The sequence below is a fragment of the Triticum aestivum genome, chromosome 3B, assembly GCF_018294505.1.
Source record: "Triticum aestivum cultivar Chinese Spring chromosome 3B, IWGSC CS RefSeq v2.1, whole genome shotgun sequence".
Classification (NCBI taxonomy): Eukaryota; Viridiplantae; Streptophyta; class Magnoliopsida; order Poales; family Poaceae; genus Triticum; species Triticum aestivum.
Genome location: NC_057801.1, coordinates 652,376,883 through 652,389,343, shown reverse-complemented (window position 1 = coordinate 652,389,343; position 12,461 = coordinate 652,376,883). Strand labels below are relative to the sequence as shown.

General features: G+C 49.1%; 1 protein-coding gene across 1 annotated transcript; it reads left to right on the top strand.

The window, feature by feature from the left end:
- The first annotated feature begins 9,392 nt into the window (after positions 1 to 9,392).
- LOC123071482 (cytochrome P450 94C1-like) lies at positions 9,393 to 11,460 on the top strand. Its single transcript, XM_044495057.1, has one exon. The coding sequence runs from the start codon at positions 9,501 to 9,503 to the stop codon at positions 11,082 to 11,084; it is 1,584 nt and encodes a 527-aa protein (XP_044350992.1). The 5' UTR covers positions 9,393 to 9,500; the 3' UTR covers positions 11,085 to 11,460.
- Positions 11,461 to 12,461: the final 1,001 nt, after the last annotated feature.

Here is a 12,461-nt window from a genome sequence, read left to right as displayed (position 1 = left end):
ATCATTAAACAAGCAAACATATGCAAACAATGCAAAAATAATAGCAATCTATCTAAACGGGACAGTCTGTAAAGAATGCAAGAAGATCCATACTTCTCTGACTCCAAAAATTCTGAAAAATTACCACACTATAGAAATTTTATCATAGCTTATTGTGCAAATTTCAACATTTTATCACATTCTAACTTTTCTAGAGAATTTTTGCAAGAGCGATAAACTTTCTGTTTTTAAATAGCAACATGCAGGCTTGCAAAATAAGCATGGCAAAGGCTAACATTTTTATTGAAATAAAAGATGCAAAACGTTATTCTAACTAACAGCAAGCAAATCCTAAAGAAATAAAATGACCCTCCAAGCAAAACACATAACATGTGACGAATGAAAATATAGCTCCAAGTGAGGTCACCGATAATATTGGAGACGAAAGAGGGGATGCCTTCCGGGGCATCCCCAAGCTTAGTTGCTTGGATCCTCCTTCAATATTACCTTGGGGATGCCTTTGGCATCTCCAAGCTTAGGGGCTTGTCACTCTTTATTCTCCTCATATCGATATCTCACCCAAAACTACTTGCTTACAAGAATGGAGCCTATCTCTCTTGGCTTTATCTCATGTAGGAATGAAGAATATGTTATACTATTATACTTTGGATCAATTAGGCATGCAATTGTCAAACCATTTCATTTTGTCAAATCATGAATTAAGTTTCAATAAGAGAAACACATTATAATGTTGCTAATGTTAAAAATTACCCTGCAGGTTCATTGAAAGATCATTTCTGTACCTATAAACATATGCAAATAAAGATGTCGAATTATGCGAGAAATGACAGAAACCCTGATCATGTTCCCTAATTTTCTACACACAAGCATATTTTTTCACTGATATCCCCAATGGGAAGTCATTACAGTTGCCTTGAACACAGAAACATCATAATATCCACCAAATATATCTTGAAGTCTTATTGTGTCTTCTGCAATACTGTTAATTTTTTCACGCATATTTGATGTTTACTACGCAACTTATTCTTGTAGACTCATGTTGGGCCTCCAAGCGTAGACTTCTGTAGGACAATGGAAATTTTCCCTCAAGTGGATGACGTAAGGTTTATCAATCCATGGGAGGTGTAGGATGAAGATGGTCTCTCTCAAACAACCCTCCAATCAAATACAAGAAACTTCTTGTGTCCCCAACACACCAGATACAATGGTAAATTGTATAGGTGCACTAGTTCAGCAAAGAGATGGTGATACAAGTGTGGTATGGATAGTAGATATAGGTTTTTGTAATATGGAAATATAAAAATAGCAAGGTATCAAGTGACAAAACAGAGCACAAACGGTATTGCAATGCTTGGAAACAAGACCTAGGGTTCATACTTTCACTAGTGCAATCTCTCAACAGTGCTAGCATAATTGAATCATATAATAATCCCTCAACGTGCGACAAAGAGTCACTCCAAAGTTCTTATCTAGCGGAGAACATATGATGAAACTGTTGTAGGGTACGAAACCACCTCAAAGTTATCTTTTCCGATCAATCTATTGACCCATCCCTATAAGTGTCACAAACAGCCCTAGAGTTCGTACTAAAATAACACCATATGATACACATCAACCACTCAAATGTCACCCAGATACTCCAATGTCACCACAAGTATCCGTGAGTTGACTATTCGATATACATCAAACAACTTCAGATTCATAATATTCAATCCAACACACATAACTTTAAAGAGTGCCACAAGGTTTCTACCAGAGAAAGAAGGACAAAAATGTGTATCAACCCCTATGCATAGATTACCCCCAATGCCATGATAATCAAGTTGAATACTGAAACATATGTCAAGTGAATCAATAGAAGACCCTATTGTCACCGCGGGTATCCATATGCAAGACATACATTAAGTGTTCTCAAATCTGAAAAGTATTCAATCCGATGATACTGAAGCCTAAATGTAAAATTCAATTCATCACAACAAGGTAGAGAGGAAGAAACACCATACGGTCCAACTATATTAACAAAGCTCGTGATACATCAAGATCATGCCAAATGAAGAACACAAGGGGGAGAGAGATATAAAACACATAGCTACTGGTACATACCCTCAGCCCCGAGGGTGAACTACTCCCTCCTCATCATGGTGGCCGCTGGATGATGAAGATGGCCTCCGGTGATGATTTCCCCCTCCGGCAGGGTGCCGGAATGGGCTACATATGAGATCGCTTCAGTACAGAGGCTTGTCGCGGCACAACAGAGGCTCTAGGTTGCTTTCTGTTTTTTTTGGTTTTATAGGAATTTTTTGTGTTGGTTTCATGTCAAGGGGGTCCGTGAGGGAGCGACAAGCCTGGCACGCGCGCCCTGGTGGGTGGGCGCGCCCCCCAGGCTTGTCGCTTCCTCATGAAACTTCTGGTCCTTCGAAGCTTCGGGGGTCTCTTTTGGTCCACAAAAAATCATCATAAATATTCAGCCCATTCCGAGAACTTTTATTTCTGCACAAAAAATAACATCACGGTAGTTCTGCTGAAAACAACGGTTAGTTCCATTCAAATCATACCAAAATCATATAAAATTATTGTAAACATGGCATGAATACTTCATAAATTATAGATACGTTGGAGATGTATCAATATTGCAAGGCACTCGTTGTGAGGATTAGAAAAAAATAGTGAACGCAAAAGCAACTTTAATATATTAAGTGAAGACCTATGTAAAACATATGTATCCCATACCAGGAAATTTGCACAGCTTTTATTCATCTCCAAAGCAAAAAAAAATGTCTTTATTAGTGTATTCTTAATGCACAGAGGTCTTTCATTTCCACATCCATGGTAGCAACTTCTTAAGGTAATTGTTGTTTCGTTTCTTTCTTCCATAATCTGATTGTGTGGACACATAAAGTTATGTAGTAAATATTGATATTGAACTACATAAGTATGAGAAATATATTTTATCATGCATACTTTTGTCTTCAAATACAGTATATAGTTGCACTTACTACATTTAAAACACTTCTAGAGCAAGAGCATTGATAGAAATTTATATATGTGTATTTATAACCCCATATGCATCTCTTAACACTAGATAGTATAAGCATATCCTAATAACTTTTCAAGATTAATATATGAAATAATTGAACATAATTTGCCATATTTCTAATACATACATTGTAAATCATTATTTGATTCATCTCAGCACTGTTCCTAACATAGTTTAAAGATTTTAAATAATAGGAACAAGTTAATTTTATTATATCACCGTGGTTTATGTTTGATATGTTAATTCTTATGTATAGCATTGAAAGATATTCGCAATCTTTTCCAAATAAGATCTGTGCTACCTTCCTAACCCGGTACATTCACTTGCAAAGAACAATCTAAAACATGTAGACACAAGTTGGATGAAGATCCCTTGCCGACTCTCTCAACTGTCTGACTCCCTACAGGAAGAGAACTCCAAAATGTTTGGTTGTAGTAGAAACTTACGGATTGAAGAAAATAAAGAGAAGCTTGTTGTTGTAAGCAAGTGGAGCTAGTACTTGTGGTTATATGTGATGGTCAGAAAAGAATTTTCATTTTCACTTTGTCACTACGCTATAATTTATTCGAGAACACGAAATGGTTAAGTTTCGCCCACCCATCCTCACAAGTTCTTACCTACAGAATTTACTCCCAAATAAAATGAATTTCATTGCGCACCAAAATTTTAAACAAATTCTTATTGTATATTAAAGACAAACAGTAGAAATCATTGTACTAGTATTATGTTATAATTTGTATGTCTGGTGATATTTTGCATTATTGTTTATGCTTATAGTTGGAAAATTAAGGATTTTGAAGTCCCATCGCTCTAGCGTAACTATTGAATGATTGTAAGTTTTTGTATTATGCTTTAGCTTTGATAAGCTTTAGTTGTAAGATTTGCGATTTAAATGTTGTGGTTATACAACACTTTTGTTTTATGGATTGGGATAGGGTTTTACTGTTAGCCGTGATTTTGAAGAATAAAATCCGATACTATTTAAGGATTTATGCATAATCTTTAGGATTAAGGGTTTTATGGTTTAGGGGGTTCAGGGATTAGGGTTTTTAGGATTTAGGTTTTCTAGTAGGGTTTTCATGTCTTAGCTCATTTAAGGTTTAGCGTTTTTGCAACCATACGTCGTGATAGTATTTCTGCTATAATGCAGCACGGGGTTTTGTGGGCCATCAAGCAAACTGCAGGACATGGTTAGAGCTTACATTAACTTTGTCCGGCTCAGCCGGCTCACACATACTAGGAGGGAAAAAATGATCCAGACGACCAAACAGGCCGGCCCATACATACTCGGCATATATATAGATTAAAAAAATTCTAGTGCTAGTTTTTTTTTTTGAAACAACCACAAGTTTGTCCATTTTCGGAAGGGGTGGGAGGTCGACAGCAAAAATAGGATAATTTTTGGTTTGCATAGACAAAGGTCGGTGTCCCCATCCAAATATTGCCACGAAGACACATGACAGGAGCAAAGACGAAGACGTTGGCACCGTTTCTTTGATTGAACTTGTTACTTGTATACGTGCTCACATGGCTTGCTATACGTGTCTAGGAGTACATTATTAAGCACGCCCCAGGATAGCATAGAATACTGCAGCGATCTATCCAACTGTATATATTTGCATGCGACATAGCTGCTCGGATTTAGTGCGTAAAGCATCGAGTCAAGATATCATTTCTCCGCTAGATTCGGTGGGTCTGCTCATGTTTTCATAACTTATCAGGTAATGATTCATGCCACCTGTCCCCCTGTACCTGTTCACGGTTCACTTAATTTGTTGTACATGTCGACTTCATGCTGCTAAACAGTAGGTTTCTGTTGGCCGGGCCGTTGCTCTAATTTGGTACTATACCATCCTTTTTCGTATCCCTTCCCAAATTGAGCACGTACCTCCTCTGAAAGAAAATAATAATTGAGCACGTACCACATGCAGGAGATTTATTAGTTGTAACTGGCAGTTGAAAGATGAAGCACATGCACGTAGTACCACATCCACATGGTTTCTCTTGACCCCCTAATTGGGCTAATGTGTGTGGCGGAGCTAGCATCAAAAGAATGGGGTGTACAAAGTCGAATAACAATCTAGTTTTACTCAAGTGGCAGCCGGGTCTTGGTTTGGCTTCGCTGCAGGTCGCTCCAAGTTCTGGACCGCGCCTCCTCCGAGCTGCGGTGCCGGCTTTTGCGATTTTGTTCTTGGCGGGCGGTTGAGGCCAAGCGGCGGACCTTTACCGGCACTGCTCCGGTCCCGACAGCCATGGACCTGTGTTCTGCAGTGTCCGTGGCTTGCCGGCGTCCTCTGTCGGTGCGGTGCCGGTCCTGGCGCTCTGATTGTTGCATCCTCTTCGGTCTTCAGCTCGCCGGCGCTTCGGCGGCTCCGCCCCCGGCAGCTCGGAGTTGCGTTCCTCTTCTAGTTCCTAGCTTGCCAGTGGTGTCGGTCCGCTTTCCAGCCCTCCGCGACGGCTCTCTCTACCCCGCCTTCCCGTCCACCTACTTGCCGTGCCGGGCTCAAAGCTCGCGGTTTTCGGCGGTGCTCGGTGCCACCCTTCGACGGCTGACACAGCCCCACCCTACCCTTCTGTGGTGGTAGTCTTGACTTGCGGACTGACTTGGTCATCTTCGGACCTTGATCTGGCGGCAATGGGATTGCTCGGACTCATGCCGGGGTGAAATCCCTGCTCGGCTTGCCGACGCGGGCAGCGACGACGCTTGCGAGTTGTCGTGTTCCTTCTTGGAGGTGTTGTCATAGTCTTTTTCCGCACCCCTGTTCAAGCACCTGGGGAAATACTTGGTCCGGTTTTTCGGATCGGATGACGGCGGCATAATCATGCCGCTTCCCTTCATGAAGGCGCTATCTTGCTTGCCCACGGCGTCTTCATTGTTGGCTTTGAAGATGTTCGTCGTCCGACCGGCTCTATGCTTAGTGGGTTTAGCCGTGGTTCTTTTTCTATTCCGGCCGAGCAGCCCTTTTCTCTTCGCTCCGGGACCATGTCCACGTCGGTTTGAGTTTGTGCCATGTGTTGTATCCTATTTATACTCATTTCTCTTCCTTTTATTAACGAATTGTGTATTAGCAAAAAATAATAATGGATGTGCACTTGTACAACCATGTCTTCGTCTAGCTCAGCCCTTGGCTGATGCACGTAACCTATATATTGTTTTCCTGAGCTGGAGAGAGTTTAGCAATGATGCAGCAGTACCACTACTTTTGTTCAAAAATAAGCAACAATCATGCGGCACTACTCCCCGCTTTTGTTTACCTAGAACTGACAGTGCAATACCCAGGGCGACATGATTAAGCTGCCACGTCGGTTCTTACGAGGCAAGCAGCTCGATTAACCGAGGGCATACCTATCAGTGAGCACGTCCTCCAACTGTAAAAGCCGCATTTTCTTCTTCTCCTTTTTTTTCGAGTTGGAAACTGGCGCCGCATTTCATCATATAAAATCTTGCCGCGCGCTGGGTAGATACCCATCGAGCAGCAGTGGCGATTCAGCCTCTATTAATCGACACTGCAGAAGCCTGACCCCTGACCCCTGAAACGCACCGCGTTACCATGCAACTTGCGCCTCCTTCTGCCCCGGCGCAGGTTGCACGATGTCATTGTACCCGAGGGCATGACCCCCCGTCCTGTCCGTCGACCCGGCCCAAAGCGCAACTCCATTCGCAAAAAAGTGTTTCTGATCCGACTCACCCCGTCTCAGACCCAAAATGATCTAATTTTGTGGTCGAACGGACACTGAACGGATGCAGGAAAGCATCCTCCGCATACGCTCTCGTCCAGGCCTAACCCAACCGTCAGCCACCCACCCCACCTCCACCAGCCCGCCCATCCCCCTCTCTCTCCTACTTTTCTTTATTTCTCTCCCCCATCATGCCGGCCAAGGATGCCGTTGCCGGCGAGCCCAGCCCGTCATCAAGCCGCCTGCTCCTCCTCCTCTTCGCCGCCTCGTGAAATCGATCCCCGTGGTAGCCACGGAGTCGGGGCCGCGGCCCCGCGTCGCCGTTCGAGCCGCGGATGTCGGGCGTGGCACAAGCGAGGCCGCGATAGTGGGCGGCGGGGCGCAGGGAAGGGCGGGGGGGGGGGGGGGGGGGGGGGGGGAGGCGCGGCTGCGGGCTAGTGCGGCGATGGGTGGCAGGGCGCAGGGCACGGCTGCGTGCTGCAAGGTGCGCTGACGGGCGGCGGGGCGCGGCTACGTTCGGCGAGGTGATGGGCGGCGGGGCTGCGTGCTGCTGCTGCGCGGCTGCGAGCTGGCGCGGCTGTAGCCGCACGGGCGCAGCGGCAGGACCAGAGCAGGGCGCAGGCAGGTGGCCCCGAGCACGAGCCGCCACGGCGGGCGCGGCGACAAGATGCCACAGCGGGCGCGGGCGCAGCAGACATTTTGGGATTGGTCGCCACGTTGGGCGCCTCGAACAGAAGCCGGATGCATATGTCGGGCTTTGGCATCAATCGTCATTCCAAACGAACGAAATTCGAATAAAACGGATGTCCTTTTGAAGTGAGTAAATTGCACAAAACCACCACTTTGAAGACTAGGTTTGCGAAAAATAATACAATACATTTTTTTTGCAGAAAACATCATGTCTACGGTAATCTTTTTGCAAAAAACACTGATCGGCGGCTTTGCCTCGGTTAAGTGCGTTTATGATAGACGGGGCCCGCCAGTCAGGCTTACGTGGCACAAAATTTTCACACCGTTACATTAAATCAATTGCTAGACATGGGACCTGCTTGTCAGCGTCACACTCCTCTCTTGAACATTTTACAAACCAGCCCCTACAATTTCATAGGAACACCCTTCAATCAAAAACATAAAAGCAATCTGCTTCATGGATTCGGCCTGCGCAAGCACACGAGCAGAGCAGTAGTACGAGACGCCCATGGGTCTCAGCGCCGGCGAGGAGGCGCGCCATCGGGGTCTGGGGGAAGGAACCTGCATCGCAGCAAGCCGTGGAGGCTTGGGGTGGCGGCTGGAGAACAGCCACCTCGAGCTCCTCGGTCGGCCGACTGCAGCGGGACACGGAGATGGTCGTCGGCGGGCGGCGTGGCCACGCCGGCGAGGCGGGAACGGTTGGAGCTCCCGGATCAGGCGGTCAGTTGCCTCGTCGCAGTCGCGGCACGCGTCGGAGGGAGCCGTGCGACGGAACGTCGGCCCGCCGTTGGGGTCGGAGGGAGTTGCAGCGGGGGCGGGGTGCGACCGATGACGAGGGACGCGCAGGTGAAGCCGAGCAACGCGGCCGCTGTCCTGGTGCGGGATTCCTGTCCGAGTTGGAGCTGCTGCTGCGGTCGCCGGCCGGTGGCGTACACAGGTTGGGCGGCGGCGGCGCGATGCGTCTCTGGCAACAGGACCTCGTACGGGGTCGTGAGGATAACAAAAGTAGGAGGCAGATTTTCTTCTTTTTTTTCTTTGGATGACAGGTGGACCCCCATAGGGCCCCACATAAGGATAGCGTTATCAAACGTCGCCGTTATATTTGAGAGGTTAAGTGGTGCCAAGTGAGCCTGACTGGCGGGCCCCATCTGTCATAAATGCACTTAACCGAGTCCGATCCGCCGATCAGTGTTTTTTCAAAAAAATTATCATAGACGTTTTTTTTTTTGCAAAATAATGTATTGTAGTGTTTTTTGTAAACCTATCCTTTAAGGTGGTGGTTTTGTGCAATTTACCCTTCTGAGGTCTAGCGTTGCAGTTGTCCTTAATGCGCCGCGGGAGGGAAAGATCGGTCGGTCCCGACGACGGCAGACGGGCAGAGACGTACTCCGGGCGGCCTGGCGCTGCTGTGTTGCTGCGCCTAGATAAGCTAGTGGGCACTGGAAACACGTTCAAAACGCCACGGCGCAGTAAATATCCCTGGAACGGCGACTAGTCCGGTACAATCGCACTGTCTGGATCGTGGGAGGGGTAGGCACTGCAGTGCAATCAATAACTGGCTCTGGCTGGCCGAAGTAGGCAAGGCGCGAGCTTTCCTGTTATGTACGACCGGGTATTGACGTCGTGGTCGACTGACCGGGGTGAAAAACCAAGTGCCACCCGGAGAAGGAGCCGGAGGTGGGTGACGGTGCGTGGCCCGATCGAACGACACGCATGGCGCGGCGGACAACGTGCAGATCATTAAGCGCTATTCCTATAGCACATGTGGCTCTCCACCTATAGAGTCTAGACCACCAGCTGCTACAGCCCGATCGACCGAGGTGAGCTCGAGAGCGAACGTGCCCAGACCTACTGAGAGTGAGAGTGAGAGAGCGGTCAAAGTCACGAGGGAAACTACACGGGCGAGAGTCCATGCCCATAACCGTCCTTCCACACACACGAGCGAGGAGAGGGCCGGCAGTATAAAACGGCCTCGTCCGGGGCGGGCGCAACGGCACCTCACCTCACCGCCCGCATATGAAACCCCGCGCGCGCGCACACACACGCACGTACGATAGATAAAAGCAGCTAGCGCCGTCGTTACGTCGTGCTCGTCATGGGCGTCGAGGCGGCGCTGCATGGGGCGGCGGCGGAGGCGGAGCTGCATGGGGCGCTCTCGCTGCAGCCGCACGTGGCCGGCGCCTTCTTCGCGCTCGCGGCGTGCACCGTGGCGCTCGCCGCCCTCCTGGCCGTGGCGCGCACGCGCCCGCCGTGGTGGTGCGACTGCGCGGTCTGCGAGGCCTACCTCACGGCGTCGTGGGCAGGCGAGTTCGACAACCTCTGCGACTGGTACGCGCACCTGCTGCGCCGCTCGCCGTCGCAGACCGTGCACGTGCACGTGCTCCGCAACGTGCTCACAGCCAACCCCGTCACCGTCGACCACATGCTGCGCGCGCGCTTCGATAACTACCCCAAGGGCAAGCCCTTCTCCGCCATCCTCGCCGACCTGCTCGGCCGCGGGATCTTTAACGTCGACGGAGACGCGTGGCTGTTCCAGCGGAAGCTCGCCGCGGCCGAGCTTGCGTCCCCGGCGCTCAGGGCTTTCGCCTCGGGCGTCGTCGCCTCCGAGCTGCGGGGCCGTCTCGTTCCCCTGCTTGACTCTGCATGTTCCCACGACGACGACGGTGGCAAGGTGCTGGACCTGCAGGACGTGTTCCGTCGCTTCGCCTTCGACTGCATATGCAAGATCTCCTTCGGCCTCGACCCGGGCTGCCTCGAGCTGTCCATGCCGGTATCGGCGTTCGTTGACGCGTTCGACACGGCGTCGATGCTCTCAGCGAGGCGCGCGACCGCCCCGTTGCAGATCATATGGCGGCTGAAGCGGTTCTTCAACGTCGGGGACGAGAGAAAGCTCCGGGAATCCGTGCGCCTCGTCGACGGGTTCGCCGCGGAGGTCACCCGGCAACGACACAAGCTCGGCGGCGCCGCGTCCGGCAGCGACCTCCTGTCGCGGTTCATGGGCTCCATCAGCGACGAGAAGTACCTCAGGGACATCGTCGTCAGTTTCGTGCTCGCCGGCCGCGACACAGTCGCCTCAGCGCTGACCGCCTTCTTCCTGCTCCTCTCCGATCACCCGGAGGTCGCCGCCGCCATCCGGGACGAGGTGTCACGCGTCGCGGGCGACGACGACAACGACCGGCCGAGCTTCAGCAAGCTCAAGGACATGCACTACGTGCACGCGGCGCTGTACGAGAGCATGCGGCTGTTCCCGCCGGTGCAGTTCGACTCCAAGTTCGCGGCGGGCGACGACACGCTCCCGGACGGCACGGCGGTGGCCAAGGGCACCCGGGTCACCTACCACGCCTACGCCATGGGCCGGATGGAGTCCGTGTGGGGCCCCGACTGCTCCGAGTTCCGGCCCGAGCGGTGGCTCCGCGACGGGCAGTTCGTCCCGGTGAGCCCGTACCGGTACCCGGTGTTCCAGGCCGGCGTGCGCGTCTGCGTCGGCAAGGACCTCGCGCTCATGGAGATGAAGGCCGTCATCGTCGCCGTCGTCCGCAGCTTCGACATCGAGGCGATCGGCCGGAGCTCGCGCCGGCCCAAGTTCGCGCCGGGGCTGACGGCCACGTTCGCCGGCGGGTTGCCGGTCAGGGTCCGCCGGCGACCGCGTGGTGTGAGCGGGCACAGCCCACCAACCTGATACGGAATAAACAACAGTTGGTGTCCTGACGATCGCGCTCTTGTTGGCCTATTCTCGCCCGTTTCTTCCTTTCGAACAGGGATAAAATCGCGCGCTAGATTGTATGCCGCTGGCAGTCCGTGGCCACTGGTGCCGTGAGTGCGCTGGCGTTTGGCAGCACCGAGCAGCAGCTGATCGATGATGCTGGACGATTGATTAGTCAGTACGTACGCAGCTCTCCACTTGAGATTGAGAGTCGAGATCGATAGATCTACAGATAGATTCCTCGAATCGACAGCAAATTATTGAGATCGGGTCGGAGTACGCGCGACTGTTATGTGGTACGGATAACGGAAAGACTATATAAACCGTTGGGGGAAATACCTCCTTGGCTCTCCGGAGGATGTGTACTTGATATTAAAAAACAGTAATTGTGAAAAAAGATAAAAATCAAATCTTTTTCGGAAATAAATTTGACCTTCTGTTGTGCTCGAACAAAAAGCTTCACGAAAAAAACTCCCATCAACTTCAGGGAAGAAAACCCGACCAAATTAGGACAACTAGTAAGGTACATGTGCATTGCACGCATAAGATTTGGCAACCAAATTATGAATAAACACCACACTATAGCATGTAAGTTTTGAGTCATATATGCATGATGTAGATGTTCGTTTAATTCTTATGGTTCATCCCATTCAAAACCAATTAGTTTTTATAAAAAGGTTAATCTATTTTATTTATGGAATTATGCATTGTAAAGCATAAAGTAAAAACAAATAATGGCAATTCATCTAAAAAAATTAGGCAATTATGATGTGAAAGATTATAGATCAATGGAGAAGTGCTTGTTTTTTAGGTTTGTGCATTATGCTTAAGTTCAACCATGGAGTATTCTAGATTGTACATGTGGTAGAATCTGGTGGAATGTAGATGATATCCAACGGCCGGTAGTTCTCGGATTTGCCATCTCTGCACCGTCAAATTGGCTTCATCCAACGACCATCTTTCAAAGTTATCCGCACACTATATAGGGGTATAGAAAAGGTGTGAGTAGTAACTTGTATGTAGTGTTAAAGAAATCACCCATAATACCATGAAAGTCATTCCTCGATGAAACCTTTTATACAAGTACAACAAAAGGTCAAATTTGTTTAAAAATGGTTTAGAATTTTTTTACTTTTTGGAATATAATTACTAAGATATTTTTTCATGTCAAGTGCATATACACCCGAGAGCCACCTCCGCTCTTCAGCATAACGCTCTCCACTTGAAGGGGAAATACGAGACATATTTTGAACGGATACCACTCCCAAAAGGAGGTAAAAGAAACGTCGCGTCGAACAGTGGTTGCCCATCGTTGGAGTGAGGTCGCCGTCGTTGTCGTGGCGCCAAAAGAGA

Coding starts and splice junctions, on each gene's coding strand:
- LOC123071482 (XM_044495057.1), top strand. CDS start 9,501: ATGGGCGTCGAGGCGGCGCTGCATGGGGCGGCGGCGGAGGCGGAGCTG.